General features: G+C 49.5%; 1 protein-coding gene across 1 annotated transcript; it reads left to right on the top strand.

The window, feature by feature from the left end:
* The first annotated feature begins 4767 nt into the window (after nt 1–4767).
* STOML1 (stomatin like 1) lies at nt 4768–12155 on the top strand. Its single transcript, XM_032772674.2, has 5 exons — nt 4768–4896; nt 8134–8337; nt 8999–9221; nt 10046–10261; nt 11932–12155. Exons 1-5 carry the CDS (start codon nt 4768–4770, stop codon nt 12153–12155), a joined length of 996 nt encoding a protein of 331 aa, XP_032628565.2.
* Nucleotides 12156–17404: the final 5249 nt, after the last annotated feature.

Here is a 17404-nt window from a genome sequence, read left to right as displayed (position 1 = left end):
GTCAGGCATATTTATTGTTTTGATGGATATATAATGTTAAGTTCAAGTTTTATTTGTTACAGGATGCTAGAGCTGGCAGCAAAATAGTCAAAAATGGTAATTATTAAAAAAATGAAATTTCACAAAGGTTTTCATGATTCTTTCCCTCCCCTCTTCCCATTTTTCGTAACCATCTCCATGTTTTTTGTTCACTAAAGTTATTGTAATTTTACCTGTGAAATTAGGACCACACATTATCACTGCTGCAATTGGTCCATTAAAAGCCTGATCCTGAAGCCCAAATACAAATCCATAGAGGACAACCACAGAAATGAACATCTGTCCAGATATCTAGATAAATAAATCTGTAGAAACTGACGCCCACACCTACCTGCAGATACACACATGTATTCATATGTACACATCTAGCATGCACTAACACATATACTTCCACATTATTTAATATTACAATTGTTGTTTAGTGCCTAGTGTCACAGATTGTGGGGGGACACAAGGCCCTGCACCCCCTGCTTCCTGCAATTCACCATGACTCTCAGCCAGCCAGTAAAGCAGAAGGGTTATTTAGACGACAGGAACACAGTCCAAGACAGGTCTTGCAGGCACAGACAACAGGATCCTCCCCAATTAGGTCATCTTGGGGGCCCCAGGGGCACCACAGCCCCATTGGGAAATCAGAGCCCCGTCTGCGCTTCCCTCCATTCCCCAGCCACCTCCTGAAAAAACTCTGTCTCCCCAGCATCTCCTCCTCCCAAAGTTTGTTTAGTTTCCTGGGCAGAGATGTCACTTGGCCTCAAACCCCTTCCTAGGTTCTCACGTTACATGCTCAGGCATCTTTCCTCAAGGCCAGTCTCCCATCCCCCAATGCAGACCATCTTCCCAGGCCAACCCTCCCCACTCAGCATTCACAGACCACATTAAGAACAGTCCCAGTTCGTCACACCTAGAGATCCCAACTAAGATCAGGATTCCAGAGTGGTAGGTACATACTGGACATACACATAAAAAGAGAGAGTGCAACAAAGAGTCTATAACGTAGCTAGACAAAGGTAGGGAGAAATGTATGATACACTGGCCCTTCTGCAATTCCTAGTCAACAACATTCACTTTTTAAGAAATAATACATTTCTTCTAGAGTTCCTGTCTCTTTTAAAAACTTACAAAATGAATACACATATATTTTATGTCATCAAATTTTTTGTGCACAAGCCAGCAAAAGGAATAAAAGTCAAAGAGTTAGACTGCAAATTTTGTTCACATAGATATACCCACATGTGGCAATACACACACCTCCCCTACACAAAGACACACAGTCTCTTATACACATATAATGCATGCATGTACACACTTGCCTACACAGACACATTTTTTCATACACTTTTCCAGGGGTTGCCTAAATCACCCAGCTGGGAAGAGAGGAAGGTGGGCTGGAGGGTAAAAGATGGGGGTGGGGTTGAGGAGAGAGGATGGGGAAAGAAAGAAGCCAAGGATGAAAGCAGGATGAGAGTGACAGGGGGCAGTGGAGGAGAGAGGATGGGGAGTGAGTGGGTATGTGGGGTGGATGGAGATGAAGGGGGAGGCAGAAGGCAACAGGTGTATGAGGATGTGGGGAGACACAGGGGTATATGAGACATAATAGGAGTGCAGCAGTATATGGAGGTGAATGGGGTGCAGGGCTGTGGGGGGTGAGGAACATGTGGGTGGCAGCTCTGGGAGGTGGAGAGGATGGGTGGGAAAGCACTGTAAGGGGTACAGGCCTGAGACAGGTAGGTTTTGGGGACAGGACAGGATGGGACGGGGGAAGGATGCAGTGAGGGGGGTGGGGAGGGGACAGGGAAGGATGCAATGATGCCCCCAGTGATGGGGGATGGGGGTACAGGGGGGTTGGGATGGAAAGGGATGCAGTGATGGGGGTGTGGGGACGGGACGGGGAGGGATGCAGTGAGCGGGATGGGGGTGCAGCCCCATTCCCAGCACTTGGAGATGGTGATATTCATACCTCAAACTCCTGGATGCTGGTGATGGGGTGACAGACAGACCGTGGTTCACCGCAGGGCACACAATACAGCTCAAGCCTAGCCATATGAGGAGTGCGAGGAGAAGAGGGCCAGACAGCAGTGAGAGAGGCGTGCGCCATGGGACCCTTCAACAGCTGCCTGCTGAGCACTTGCGAGTTCCTCCTTTGCCCTGACCCAGCTAATGGGAGCTGCGCCTGCAGGCAGGGGGTGGGGGAGCATGTGGACTCCCCGTCCGCCCCTAAGACTAGGAGCCGGACATGCTGGCTGCTTCCTGACCCAGGAGCTGCACAGCGTGGCAGCTAGCAGGGAGCATGTCAGCCCTGCTTTGCGGCACAGTGGCGCCGCCAGCTGAACAGCCAACAGCCTGGTCAGTGGTGCTGACTGGAGTCGCCAGGATCCCTTTTTGACTGGGTGTTCCAGTCCAAAATTGGACATCTGGTCACCCTAAACCCACATGAGGCCCATTGCCCTTCCCCCATGCTGGACCTCTGGCCTCATGCCATAGGATGGACACCCCCAAAAAAGCTGTTTGCTGGGCCCACTGCCAGCCCTCTGCCTGGAGCACCACTCCTGCTGTGTGCTCAGGCTGGGGCCTGTCCCAGAAGAGGGATGACTTAATCCCCACCCAGTGCTCTGCGGGTATGGGTACGGGGGGAGCCTTGGGGGCAGCATCCCAGCAGAATGAAGCCATGACAAGCAACAGGTTGGGGATCCTATTGGGCAGGTGTTGGCCTTGCTTACATAGGATTTTACCCCTTCTCTGCAAGGGGTTCAGGCTGGGGATGAGTGGGTCCTTTGACTGATAGGTTTGTATCAACCCCATTGTCAGAGCCAGCCACCACCTGACTGTCCAATCAGGACCCTCTGCCAGTGCAATCCTCACCTCCATGCTACAGAAACTCTCTGATTCTCTTCCCACAGCCCAGCTTCCCTCCACCCCAGCCTCCCCACCCCATAGAAAAGCAGAGAGTGACAGATGAGGAGCAGCTGCTGCCTCACACCAGTGCTGAGAACCTGGGGCTGGAGTCTCTCCCCATAGGGCCGTTTCAGGAAACAGGGGAGGGGGGAGTGGGTCAGCCATAGTCGGGGGGGGGGGCATGGGTGACCCCAGGGGATGATTTGGCAACTGAGAAAAATCTTCCCCACCCACAGCCTAAATCCCCTGTGCTGGGCTCCTAGTGAATGCTACTCACCCCACACCCCAGGGGCTGCCCTTGGGGATCCCCTCGCCAGTATTCTCATTAGATTTGTTGACAATGATCACCCCAAAGGGAAATCTCCCTCCCAAAGACTTTCCCCCCAATCCCCATCCTTGCTGGTCAGTGTCAGCTTTCGGAAGGGGTCCCTGCAGCTCAGCGAGAGGGGAGCTCCTGGAGAGATGCCATTCTGCTGCTGCCTCTGGGGAGGTTGAATGGAGGCCTCCCCATGGCAGATGGAGCTGTTCCGCAGCTGATGAAGCAAACCTTCTTAGGAAGAAAACCTTCCTCCTCCCCTGCTCTGCAGCCAGTACTGTTCTCAGTGCCCACATGACATAGAAAAGCAGGAAGTGCTACTGCGCCAGCCTCCCTGCCTGGAAGGAGACAGACCAGATCAACTGGCAAGGGCTACAAAGGGATCTGCTGGCGTTACAGAGGAGACACAAAGCAGATGGAGACACCCACTGCTCCAGCCTAGGAAGGATTGTCTCTTAGCAGCCACAGGAGGGGATTGGATCAGGGTGCTGGGGAGCGAACCCTTAATGTTGCTCTGTGATGGCTCCCCTCGGATTAGCAATGATTGTTGCATTGCTCACTGCATTGTGTACTGCTGCAGCCTTTCCAGTGGGCACCTATGGCATAAAAGCCAAGTGACAGGAGTGGCAGCATTCTCTCCACCTCAGGCCAACCCCTTTACGCTGCTGAGAAGACCCAGCTCTCCAGACTAGAGCCAACCCACCAGCTAGTCTATAGCGAGTCTAACATCAGGAGTTCCTGTAGCGCAAAGGCTGCCACTGGTGCACACAGTGCTCTCTCTGCATTTCTAGGGCACCTTTCCCCTGAGGATCAGAAAGGCTTTATAATCATCATGAATGAAGCCTGGCAATGCTCAAGGTGTGAGTGCAAGAGGATCTCTTGGGGGACTGGAAGGGAGCAGTGTCTTTATTTTCTACTATTAAAATTTGTATAAATGTGTATTCAAGGCAAATGCAGCTGCAGGCTACTGGCAAGTTGTCAGTGCAGCCTGTGGCATCTAAAAGTTAGGGATCTCCTGGTCTTGAGAGGTGCCGCGTACCCTTGACTCCAGTGGGAGCTGAGCTTGCCTGTAGTGTGCATCATCTGGACATGAGATTCTGCTCAGCTTACTGAGTTTACAAGCAAACTTCTGGGGTCACCTGTCAGAGAAGGGTATACCTCGCAGGTGGGGCCACATGACTTTTAGAAATCTCAGTAGTTTTTCATTTTCTCCTCGGTGGATTTGAATGTAATGAATCATGGTCAGATGCAGCAGAGACCATGGTTGTCCTTGGGGATTGAACCCACGAGCTACACACCAGAAGCACAAACCCTTACTGTTGGTGCAGAAGGATGAGCTCCATTAGCTATGTGGGGCTTTTATGTTTGCCAGAGCCAACCACTAGAGGGAGCACTGTGCATTAAGCCCAAGCATTGTAGGGACAGAGAAATAACTTTTCTTAAACTGCCCAATGTGTGTTTTTCCTCCTGCCTATTTGATTTAAATGTTTCCTTTCCAGATAGTCCCTGCCTATGAGCAAATGACTATATTCCGCTTGGGCTGGATCCGAGCCCCCCAGGTGCCAGGCATGGTCCTGCTGTTGCCATTCATAGATCACTGGCAACTAGTAGACTTGAGGACAAGAGCCTTTAATGTGCCACCACGTAAGGTGAGCTACATCCATTTCTAAGGTGGAGGGTTTGCTATGTGATGGGGCAGCTTCTCCAATGAGCCTGGTTATCCATTGCAACTCTCTTGAAGAGATCAGGGTATAGACCTTTGCAAACCTTCCTAGTGAAAGCAACATGTTGAATCTTGCATGCTTTGGGCTTTCATTCCAGTTGTAAAATTGTAGTACAGATTCACAAACCTTTTAGATGAACTGAGGCCAAATATCATGAGATCGCAAGCCAGGTTTTCCTTCCACACAGCCTTCCAGGGGGCATGCTGAGCCAAGATTTTCAAAAGCAACCAGTGGTTCTGGGTGCCTGAATTTGTGGGTGTCCAAGGTAAGTGACATCTGCTTTTCCAAAAGTGCTGAGCATCCACCTGTGAAAATCGGGTCTTTTTCAGGTTTCTGCAGGTAGGCACTCACAATCACTACTCTTGTAGAACTTGGCTGTGATTTAGACCAGCCCAACCTTGGTGGTTTGGGCCAGGCTGGTGTTTATTCCAACTTAAAATGAAATGCGGGGAGGGATCTGAGCCATGGACAAAAGACAAATGTCTCATCAACAAAAATTATTAGTTGCAAATCTGTGTGATCTGAAATTGAGATGATGTTGTTAATGTAACCCTTCTGCCATGTGGAGCCAGCAGCAACCAGGGTTGGGTTCAATATCTAGGAGTTTCTTTCCATTGATGCAACACAGAACCGGCTCGAGCCCCCACCGCATAACCTGTGAAAATTACACATCACCCCTAGGCGCACCTGAGAGGCAATAGTTTCCCACTTGGAAGCACAGAGTTTGAGTGTTAATGAAAGGAGGGAAGTCACCCAACATTAATTAGGGAAAATGCCACAAGCGGGATTCATAATCATAAAACTGTGAGTAGGACACCCATCCCAGCATGCGTGGGGCAGTGCTTTCCGCCTCATGTTCTTGAGTTCTACAACCAAATGTTCCTTTTCTTTGCCACTCTCTGCTCCCTTACCATACCCCACTCACAGTGATTGTCCTTGGTCAGAGAAGATCCAGGGTTCAGAGGTGCATCTGTGTGAGTTCACCTCCCACCTGGGGAAGAAGGCACCTTGCTTGCTTCACCATCTGAGCACTTGCTTTAGCTGGCCGCCCCATCAGCTGTGGTTCCTCTGCACTGGCCGTCCTGCCAGCCGCTTGTTCTCACTGCTTCACCAGCTGCTTGTTCGCCAACCGACTGTCAGTCACCTTCTGCTGTCCTCTGCACACCAGTCTCTTAGTAATTTTCAACTCTGTGCAGAACACAGTCCCACCCCAACTGATATCAGCTCTGATTGAGCCTTTAAAATAATAAGGAGGCTCCTAATGAAGCCTATTTAGCGCTTTCTTTTAACAGTGTGGAGGAACAGGTTAAATCAGTCTGGGGAGGACCCCTGGGGAGGGCCCACATCTAGCTGGAACACCTGTCCCCACCCCTCTTACTGTCACAGGGCTCTGGCATTCGAGCCCCTGGCTTAACAAGGTCCTTTCAGCTGTGGGGGACCCTTTCATTTGGGACAGGTTAAGCAAATTTCTGTTCCCTTTTATTCATACAATACTGACAACATTGGTAACAGCATTTCACTGCCCCTGCATTCAGTACTAAAATGATTTGTAACCCAACACTAGCCAAAGTTGACTACTTTGAGCAACACACCATTCTATCTGCTTGATATCTAAGCAGAGCAGGAGCAAACTGTATTTACATGAACACACTTAAAGTCTCCCTCCCTCCCAGCTAGCTGTCAGGGAAGGATTCATTCAGACCTTGCTTACATCGATAATAATAATCATGTTCTTTATGACAGTGTCTAAGGGCCAGCCAAGAATGAGGCCCCGTTGTGCAAGAAGTGGACAACCACAGAGTACCAGATGGCCCCTGCATCTGTAATCTTACAATCTAGATAGACAAGACAGACACAGGGTGAGGGAGGGGGTATAACTTGTGCCCTCCCCCCATTGGTGCTGGGTGACCCTGTGAGGGCGTAGCGTTTGGGTCTGGACAAGTACCTTAAAGTTGATTCAGATACTCACCCAAGGCAGCAAAATTCAGCCAGAAGGCTCACGCTGACAAGTTGCCTGGTGAAATCTTGAGTACTTCCGATGTCAGCTTGGGGTGGAAACTACACAAGAAGAGGAGCCCTTAGTCTCTTGGTTGCATTGGCATCTGGTTCCAGAAGGACCAAGAAGTGCCATCAGTAAGGCCCTACCAAATTCACGGTCCATTCTGGTCAATTTCATGGCCATAGGATTTTAAAAAATCATAAATTTCATGATTTCAGCTATTTACATCTGAAATTTCTCGGTTTTGTAATTGTAGAGGTCCTAACCCAAAGAGAAGTTTGGGGTGGTGGTATCACAAGGTTATTGTAGGGGTGGTTGCAGTACTGCTACCCTTATTTCTATGCTGCTTCTGGTGGTGGTGCTGCCTTCAGAGCTGGGCTGCTGTAGAGCGGTGGCTGCTGGCCGGAAGCCCAGCTCTGAAGGCAGAGCCAGTGCTAGCAGCAGCACAGAAGTAAGGATGGCATGGTATGGTATTGTCACCTTTACTTCTGCGCTGCTGCCTGCAGAGCTGGTCCCTCAGTCAACAGCGGCCATTCTCCAGCTGCCCAGCTCTGAAGGCAGCAGCGCAGAAGTAAGAGTGGCATGGTATGGTATTGCCATCCTTACTTCTGCGCTGCTGCTGGCAGGGCACTGCCTTCAGAGCTGGGTACCTGGCCAACAGCTGCAGCTCTCCAGCCACTCAGCTCTGAAGGCAGCCAGAAGTAAGGGTGGTAATACCTGAAATAACCTTGTAAGCCCCTTGTAACTCCGTTTTGTGTCAGGACCCCTCAATTTGAGAAACACTGGTCTCCCCCATGAAATCTGTATAGTATAGGATTAAAGCACACAAAAGACCAGATTTCATGGTCCATGACACATTTTTCATGGCCATGAATTTGGTAGGGCCCTAGCCATGATGCATGAAATGAAGGAGAGGGAGTTAACTCATTTGGGTTTTTGTAACTCTATAAATAAGGTTTGGTTTGAGATTTATGGAGGTTGGTTTGTGGGGTTTTCCTACATTTTGTTTTGCCTGTTTAAATGAATCAGGGATGCCCCACTGGTCAGGAATCAGAATTTGGGGGATAGCAGTCCAGATCTTCCAAGGTGTGTGGGCACTTAACTTCTATTGAATCAATACCTTGGAGAATCTAGGCCATCTTTGTTAATGCTGCTGTTCACAGCTGACCTCCAAGGATGGAGCCGTGATCTCCATGGGGGCTGATATCCAGTTCCGAGTGTGGGATCCAGTGCTGTCTGTCATGATGGTGAAAGATCTGAATGCAGCCATCCGAATGATGGCCCAAAATGCCATGACCAAGACCCTGCTGAAGAAGAATCTGAGGGAGATCCAGACAGAGAAGCTGTGGATTGGGGACCAGCTCCTGGTGAGGGTTTGCTTATGACTTTGGGCCCTGCTCCTGTGCTGTGACATGGAAAGTGAAGCAACCCATTACAGTCTGTGCCTCACCAGCTGCAGGACCCCGAATCCCTAATTCTCTAGCTATGGAACACACAGAAATAATGACCAAGGAGGGAAACTATAGTTTCCTATAGTCCTGAGACAGGTAACCAGCCCAGCTACACCTCCCTCTCCCACTCCTGCTACATGCTCTGCTTTTATCCTCAGGAAGACACTCTGAGTCAGCCCACAAGGGACTATGTGGACTCTCAAGGTTTCACTGTGTCTCAGAGCCAGAGGTGTGCTGGGGTGTGTAGGATGCAGGGATAGGGTGGAGATGCAGCCCCTGTGGGGCAGTCTGGGGTTGTTACACCTGCACAGGAGAGAGGCAGGCAGAATGCCTCAGGGGGAATCAAGCGAAGGGCTACCAGGTGTAAAGAGGATAAGGTGGATACACAGAGGACACCTCAGGACTACAAGGAGGGAATGGAGCATACTCTGGGGGCCTCTCTCATTCCACGCAGCCTGCTCAGCCAGAGCTCAGAGTGGAAGGGGTCCTTTCCATGCTCCATTATAGTCTGTTGCTTTGCACTTACCCAGTTCTGACTGGGATGTTTTTGCTTCTTGCTTTGCTGCTGTTCTTTTAGCTTGAAATCAACGACATGACCAAGTCTTGGGGCCTGGAAGTGGATCGGGTTGAGCTGATTTTGGATGCAGTGCTGCAACCCTCCCAAGAGAGTCTGTCCGGACCTATGACCATAATGCCCCAGATCCCTGGGTTTGAAGGACTAGATAGCACTATTCAGCAGCTGGCTGCTCACCTCTTTAGCAATAGCATGGCGGTGGCAGCAGCAGCTAGTCCTGAGACAGGTAACCAGCCCAGCTACACCTCCCTCTCCCACTCCTGCTACATGCTCTGCTTTTATCCTCAGGAAGACAAAACAAGAAGTCCTTGGTTGGCTTTTAAACAGCCCGGATGTCTATAGGCATCAATAGTTGAATCTGGCTCTCAGATCCCGAGTGGGACAGACCATGTCTGTTGTGGCAAAGTTTTGCCAGAAGTGACCGTAGAGCAGCAGCTGAGGTGCACGGACACCTCCCGTTGTGAGAGGAGGGATTTAACTGGTATCTCTGATGCTGCTGTGCAGTGAGTGTTGCCAAATGTCTCTTTAATGGTCACTAGGACAGGAAGAAGAGATTAAATGAGGACTGTCTATTTAGGTACTTCTCAAACCCTTGCCCTAGTATATGGGCACCTCACAATCAATTGTATTTAGCTGCACAGTCCCCAACAGAGGTTGGGCAGTGCTTTTATCCCTAGTATACAGAGGCACAGACAGGTTAAGAGACTTGCCCTAGCTCAGACAGGAAACTTGTGGCAGAGCAGGGGATTGAAGCTGGGTCTCCTAAATCCCAGACTATTACCCTAACCACTGGATCATCCTAACTCTTAGAACAGGACTCACAGTACCATTCTCCTCTATTTTTATGTTGTAGCAGGGGATTCGCGTGCTATACGTGTGGCTGATAGAGGATGGATGGACAGGAAGGACTAGGGGACTCCTTTCTGACTGCTTATCAGAGCTTTACTGGACAGTGGCTTGTGGATCCCTGCCACTCCTGGGCTGACAGCTAACTTCATCCCAATCAGCCTGGCACCCCCGAACCCATCTCTACACCTTTGTCCCCAGCAGATAGCGTGGTGACAGTGAATGAGGCAGAACCACCAGCTCCTACCATCACCACCACGAGTAGCAGCAGCAGGAGGAAACCTAGCCCTGAGGAGCTGCTGTCAGCTGTGGAGCTGTTCCTGTCTGAGTCCTTGGTTAGCGCAGTCGGAGCTTCCTACCAGTTCAACATCATGCTTCTGAGTGGTGCCCAGAGCACCTACTTCATAGATCTCACTTCAGGTCACTGCTATTTATTCTCCCTGTGTTTGAGAGGCACTTTGGTGGGTGAGGACTTTGAGCTGTGTTGTGTGTGGGTGCAAGTGTGTGCATGCTCTTTATTCCCCACACACAGAGCTGAATTCATTAGTAGAGTTGGTTGGAAAATGCAGAGTTGGGGGAATTCCTTGGAAAAATTCAACTTTTTGAAACCAATTGAAATATTTTGGTTCTGAAATGGTGCCACTTTGGAGTTGTAGTATGCTGGAGGTGGGGTGGGGGGGGTGAGGCACCCCAGTTTCCTCTCTAACACAAGCTCCTGGTAGTATTTGTTCTCTGTATAGGGGTGCAGCACCCCATGGATCCGCCAGAATTCACAACCAGGACAGCTTGGGTATAATCAAGGAGGCTCCCTGTTCTGCTGTGTAAACAGAAACAGGACGCTGAGCAGGAGATGGGACTATAAGCAATCCAGGTTGCAAGGGGTGATGATATTTCTCTGTCCTAGGCTCCAGAAGATGAACCTGACTTGGCTCAGACACTTTGTGTCAGGGGTCTGGGTGCTCGCAGCTCAGCTCAGTGGTTAGAACTGGGCTGAGGGAACAAATGGCTGGAGCACAATCCATCACAGCTGCGGGGCCCAGCATTGAGCAGCCAGTGACCGGTTGCTGAGCTTAAAAACAGGCCTGCTGACTCTCTTTAGGCAGCACTAGCAGAACCCATCAATCAGTCTGGACAGTACTCAGGCCCAGTGGGAGGTGCCTGGTTCTGACACCTTGCTGTGAGGTCTTTGAGCTGAGGAGTTGTGAGCCAGGGTCTAAAGGAGACAAATTTACTCTGATTAGCTTGTTTTTTGGCTTCCACTTGTCCAGATCCTTTATGAGGAACATTTTGATACCAACTGGGGAATATAAGATAGAGCTAACCTGCAGTGTCACATTCAGCGACAAAAGGGTGCACAGGGATGGCATATAGCTATATATTTCCCATGATACCACACTGTTCCATGACCATGCCTTTCATGGCAATGATGCACCATGGGAGACGAAATCCAGCCTGGCTGGCACAGGAAGAATAGGAGCATGAAGCGCCGAAACTACAACTCCTATCAGGCACCGCGGCAGCATTTCCAAATAGAAGTATTTTGGTTTTACAGCTGAAAATATTCCAGTTTTTGGGCATTTGGTGGTTCAAGAAAAAATCAGTTTTCTGTGGAGAGCAAAAACCCAATATTCCTTCAAAAAAACATTTAGATGGAAAATTTTACATACAGAAATATGTCTCCTGCTCATCTCCAGAACGAGCAGTGACTGTGGTGTGGGATTGCTAGTTGTTGTCCACCTGTAGTCCAAGGTGGCAGGAAGACACTCCCTCCAATGGCTGCTTGGCCTAAAGCACATTGTCTGGGTGATCTCCACTTCTTAGCTGACGGCAGCCATGTTGCTCGGTAACTCACCCTCAGCGTAGAGAGTGTCGAGGAGGACATCCCTTCCCATCTGGGATGCTGCTGGAGCAGTGTAGGGAGAAGCTTGCCCTGCTGTTGGAGGGAGGGGACTGTCCCCTTTCACCAGTGCTAAATTCACTTCATTAAACAAACCAAAAACAAAGGGCCTCTGGCTTCCCCAAGGTGTTAGATGTTAAACCCTGATACTGATCCCCTCTCTCTCCCTCTCTCATATATCCATGCCCTGCAGGCAGTGGGCGGCTTGGCCATGGGGACCCTGAGCGCAACCCTGATGTGATTCTGAAGATGATAGAAAATGACCTGCAAGCTTTCTTCTCAGGTGAACTTCATCCTCTGAGTGCCTACATGAGTGGGAGGTTCCACGTCAAGGGCGACCTAAGTGTTGCCATGAAACTGGAGGAACTCTTCAAGGCAATGAAACAACGTAGACAGAGAAAGAGAATGTGTGTGTGAGTGTGCGCGCACATGTGTGCCTGGTGTGAGAAGGCAGGAGAAGCGAAGAGTCTGACAGGAGAACCATCTGATTGTGAAGGGAGTGAGGATTCAAGCTCTTCTATTCTCTATTTCATGCTCTGGGGATATTGATCATTGACCAGGGAAGCAGGAAGACAAAGCCCCTCTTTGATGGGATCCCTGGGGTGCAGCCTGGGACCATGGGACTGCTGTACCCGCTTAACTCTCCAGCCTGGGCTGTCTCTCACAATGCTTTGCAAATGACAAGTAGCAAACCCCTCTAGGTGCTGTGATCACTCAGCACAACAGCATGTGGAACCCCACACGCAGATAGATTGCATGAATGCTCCCAGACCCACTCATGAATCACAGAGAAAGGCAGCAGCCGAATCCCGCCAGTTCCCAGCACTGTCCTTCAAGAATATACCATCCTGCACTGCTCAAGACAGTAGTGCAAGTTTATTAATTGGTTTGCCACTTCGTCAATGGAAAGTGGATATACACCAGCCTTTGCAAACCTGAGCAGATTTACCAAACACTTCAAGCAAATTCACTGGTAAAGATAAATAGTAAAAGAAGTTTATTGACTACAAAAAATAGATTTTAAGTGATAAGCAAAAAGTCAGTGTTAGTTACCAAAATAAAATAAATATAAGCATGCAGTCTAAACTCTCAATTCTATTAGACTGGGTATTATCTAGATTAAGCAGTTTTTCTCACCCCCCTGGATATTGCAGTACACAGATTTCACCCTTGAAACCTTGGCCCGTCTCCTCTGTTGGAGTCTTCAGTCTTCTGAGCACCCTTGCTGCTTGCAGCATAGGTGGGGGAAGGAGAAAAGGCCAAGCATGTGGCCCTGTGTTCTCTTTTATACCCTTAGTCGATGTGCTTGGAGAACACAAGTCCAGGCATGTCTGGTGGGCATTGCTGAGTTACCACCTGACAAGGTTAAGCAATTCCACTGGCATGGCCTTATGCAGGTGAGTCATTGCATTGTAGCTCCCTTGCTAGACAATGGGTGTTGATGGTTGTTCAACACTCGCCCAGGCATTGGTTATCACCCTGGTTATTGTCTCTGGAGAGCTAGGATCCGGGAGCTTCCCAAACCCACAGCGTATTTTAGTGACAATCATACAACACAATTCTCATAACTTCATATGCACCAATGATATATATATATATATATATATATATAGATGGAACAGTGGGTTTCAGCAGATCATAACCTTTCCCATGATACCTTACATGGCATGTTTTACATGCAATTTCACAGTTAGATACAAAATGATTAATATGTAGGTTATAAGGCGCTCCCCTGGGGTGTAGTGTGTCACACCTGCTAAATAGGAATGCCCTGGGGGAGCACAGAATGATAACACCAAGAGGTCACACTGAGAACCCAGCAAAATCCGCTTGGCACAAGGCTCTGATGATGGAGGTTGTGTACCAATGGGTCAGGCCTAAGCAGACTTCCGAAGGGAAGTGGTGGATTCTGCAGCTCTCAGTGCCATCACAAGAAGCCTGGAAGCTTTTCTGGAAGATGTGGTTTAGCCAAGCACAAATTGTTGGGATCAGCACAGGTGTACCTAGGTGAATTATCTGGCCTATGCTATGCAGGAGATCTAATGGTCCCTTCTGGGCTTACAATCTATAAATCAGCTCAAGAAGAGGAAAAACATCAGGTGAAAGGCTTCATGCACAGCTGGGTTTCAACCTAGGCTTTTGTTTTTGTGGATGCACATGTTAGTACAGAACCTCTCCCCCTACCCCACCACTGAAATTTGTGTTACTTCCTAATTGAAATCTACAAGAGTTTTGTATCCCCTGAATGGGGACATTTGGGCAACCAAACCCTTAAAATACCATCCATCTTGCTGGGCATCTTGCCCTGTCAGGTGAATTCCATTGAGTGGCATTGGGTTCCTGTCAACAAAAGATAAACTACTCCCTTCCAGCAGGAGAGGTGGAATTGCAGTGCTCCAGGACTGCAGCTAGTCATCTAACTACTTGATTTGTTGGTGCAAAGGGATGTTTAGGTCTTGTCCACATGGAACATTACTGCAAGGCATGGCAAGGAGAGATGTGACTCTACAGCACACTAGCTTGCCACAGTGCAGCATCCCTGTGTGGACACTGCTACAGCATATTAAAAATGCCAGAATGTGCATGGATTCACACCCTGACTTGCCATGCAGTAACTTCTACATAGACAAGCCCTATTCTCTAACAGCTGATTTTTGCACCCACGATTTGCAAGTGAAAAATTGTGCCTTTGAAAACAAAAGCATTTCTAAAACTTTGGGCCACAGAATCTATAGAGGAGGGGTTACAGAAGGAGATTTTGGGAATGTCCTAGACTAAGGATCCCTAGAAGTTCTTGAATGTCCCTGGACAAGTTGTTAGAATTCAGTGGTTGGGCTAATTTGTGCTTTAAAGTGATTTGCATGCTTTTGATTAGCTATATATGTGGGTGTGTATATCAACATATATTTATTTTTTAAGTTCCTCTAAATTAATTCTTGATCTACAATAAACATGTTACATGTACCTAGCTATCTGAGTGTGGTGGTCTGATCATCTGTATACATTAAGAAAATAAAGCACTGGGCTAGGACTCAGGAGATCTGGGTTTTACTTCTGGCACTGCCACTGATTTGCAAGTGTCCTTGGGTAAGTCACTTTGCCTCTCTGCCTCAGTTTTCCCATCTGTAAAATAGGGATAGTGATACTGCCTTCCTTTGTGAAGTGCATTGAGATCCATGGGTGAAAAGCCCTACATGAGAGCTTGGGATTACTAATGAACACTTTTGTGGTATCTGTAGCTATGTAACTTTGGTGTACTGTGGCTTTAAATTTCTCTAGCTCTGCTGTCTGCCAGGATGCATTGCAGAACTCATGCAGCATGCTGGAAGTGGGAGATCCCCACTCTCTCTCTGCACACTTTCTCAGGGGAACAATCATTTGTCTAAAATAAATGTTCAGCCTGAAAATATGGAGACTACAAAGAGCTCTGAAGGCCAGGGGCCAGATCCTCAGGTGCTGTGAATCAGCATAACTTCAGGGAAGTAAACAGAGGGAACCTTCAAGCTCCATCTTGTGAGGTGCTGATCCCTGCCTCTGCATGTGCTTTGAGATCGTAGGGTCTAGGACGATGGGGCCCAGAATGGGTGACCTGTGGGCACTTATACAGTAGAAATGTTTATTAATAATGTGCTGTACACCAAGGATAGATGACTCCATTCATCTGGCACCAACTCCTTTTAAAAGATACAGGAAGACAAGGACTTGTCCTAGCATCCAAAGCTGAGACAGCCTCAAGAGCAAGCTAGGCCTGCAGCAGACCACTCAGCTGGCAGCTGACACAGTCATAAGCCTCCTGGTTCCATACCTGTGTCATGGCCAGGGGTGAGGGAAAAGCAACAAAGGAAACACGCCCACCGCTCCCCCTATAGAGCATGTCTTGCTCTAATCTATGGTGTGAGTATATCCTGGGCAGGGCTGGCAGGTTCCCTAGCCAGGAACCTGATTGTTGCCTTAAGCACCAATCTTTGAGCAGCACAAAACCACCAGGGGCAAACTCTATTATCCTTAGTCAAGCAAAGAGCCCAGTGCCTTGATCAGGAGTTTTGCTATATAAGGAAGGTGCACTTTGGCCCATAACAATTCATTACTAAGCTGCAATAAACAAGGAGGTGCCTTTTTACCGGTGTTTTCAGGCCTGATCTACAATCCCTTCTGCTGGCCCCGCTTTCTGTAAATAACCATCCTGTCCTGAAACAAGCTTTAGATTTCTTTTAAATAGCAGGCCGAAGCCCTACTGTGGCTGAAAGCAAAACTGCAACAGAGTAAGAGATTTATTCCCCTCCCCACCCCTCCTCTTGGGCCAAGACAGGCTAGTGTTAATCAGAAGTCCCCACAAATGTTGAGGGAACTGATCTGACAACATTGACTTAACAGATCAGGAATCTGGCCCAGTGAGATAAAAGACCTACCTCTGCTCCTGAGCCTTGTGCTAAGGGGAGGTGAGGATTTCATTGGCACCCATGGCAGCACTAGGCACCCAGCACAGCTGTTATTGTGTGGTGAATCCCATGCATGTTACACTGCGATTGAATCCCAGTCAGAGGGTGGTCCTCAGTGCCTGTCCCTTGTCACACATCTCCAATGACCCTGGTAGCAGCCATGAAATGATGACGTATGTTTGCATGTTAGGTCATCTCTTGTATTGTGCTTATGAGTCACAAAAGATGAAGCAGAAACAGAAGGGGTCTAAAGATGCCACAGAAATAAACAGTGCCATGGAAACCACATCAGCCCGTTTGTATCATTCTAACGCACACAGGGGTTTAGCTTCTTCTCTCCCATCCCCTTCAAGCTCCTCCTTCCCGCCGTGCCTGCAGAGAAGACATATTGAGGTGTGACTCAAACACTACTGCCGCCTGACCATCCCCATCTGGTACAATGGTCCCTTGGGGGCTGCTGCAATCACATGTTGTGGAATTGGTAAAGTTACCATATTCGGAGTTGAACATTGAAAAAAGAGGACACTCCAGGAGGCCCCCTTCCCCGGCCCCATTCCAACCCCTTCCCCAAAGTCTCCGCCCCCTCCCTGACCCATTGGACCCCTTCCTCAACTCCCCGGCCCGGCCCCGTCTCCTCCCCTGAGCGCACCACATTCCCCCACCTCCCCCCTCCAGCTACCCGAAACAGCTGCATCCTCTCTAGGCTTTAACTTTCCCGGGTCCCGCCGCTTTCCAGCCCAGCCGCGGGATCCCTCTCTGGCTGGGCTGGAGTAGAGAAGTGCTGCGTGCGTGGCCCAGGCCTTGCCCCCGGGCTCAGGGGGGCTTCCACCCCGCTGACAGCCGGACCTGGGGAGACTGCGGCAGCTCAGGCCGGGCGGCTGCGGGAGGCGCTGCAGCTCGGGCCCTTCCTAGGGGGAGGGAGCTCGGGCTCCCGGGAACCGCTGCCGCGCGCCGAGAAACTTTCCCCTGCGCTCCTTGGGAGGGGAAGGGGAGGCAGCCCCAGCTTCACAAACCGCTGTGGGCGGCGCTCCTTGCACCGCCCAGAACCGTGGGGGATGCTCGGAGGAGGGAGAAGCGACCGCGGGTCCCCACCCCCTCACCCGCAGCTGGCTGCAGAGACAGGAACGCTCTGTAACAGCACTGGAGGGAGAGGGGGTTGCAGGCTGCAGCAAGCTGACACCCCAAGAGGAGAGAGAAAGGGGCAGTGGGTAGGGTTATCACATATCC

The sequence above is a fragment of the Chelonoidis abingdonii genome, chromosome 9, assembly GCF_003597395.2.
Source record: "Chelonoidis abingdonii isolate Lonesome George chromosome 9, CheloAbing_2.0, whole genome shotgun sequence".
NCBI lineage: Eukaryota > Metazoa > Chordata > Testudines > Testudinidae > Chelonoidis > Chelonoidis abingdonii.
Note: the sequence above shows the minus strand (reverse complement) of the source record. Positions and strands in the feature narration are given on the sequence as shown.

What these genes read in the sequence shown, in the direction of transcription:
- STOML1 (XM_032772674.2), top strand. Translation starts at nt 4,768, where the DNA reads ATGACTATATTCCGCTTGGGCTGGATCCGAGCCCCCCAGGTGCCAGGC. An exon ending in GGATTGGGGACCAGCTCCTG is followed by an intron (nt 8,338 to 8,998) that starts GTGAGGGTTTGC and finishes CTGTTCTTTTAG; the next exon opens with CTTGAAATCAACGACATGAC. An exon ending in AGCAGCTAGTCCTGAGACAG is followed by an intron (nt 9,222 to 10,045) that starts GTAACCAGCCCA and finishes TGTCCCCAGCAG; the next exon opens with ATAGCGTGGTGACAGTGAAT.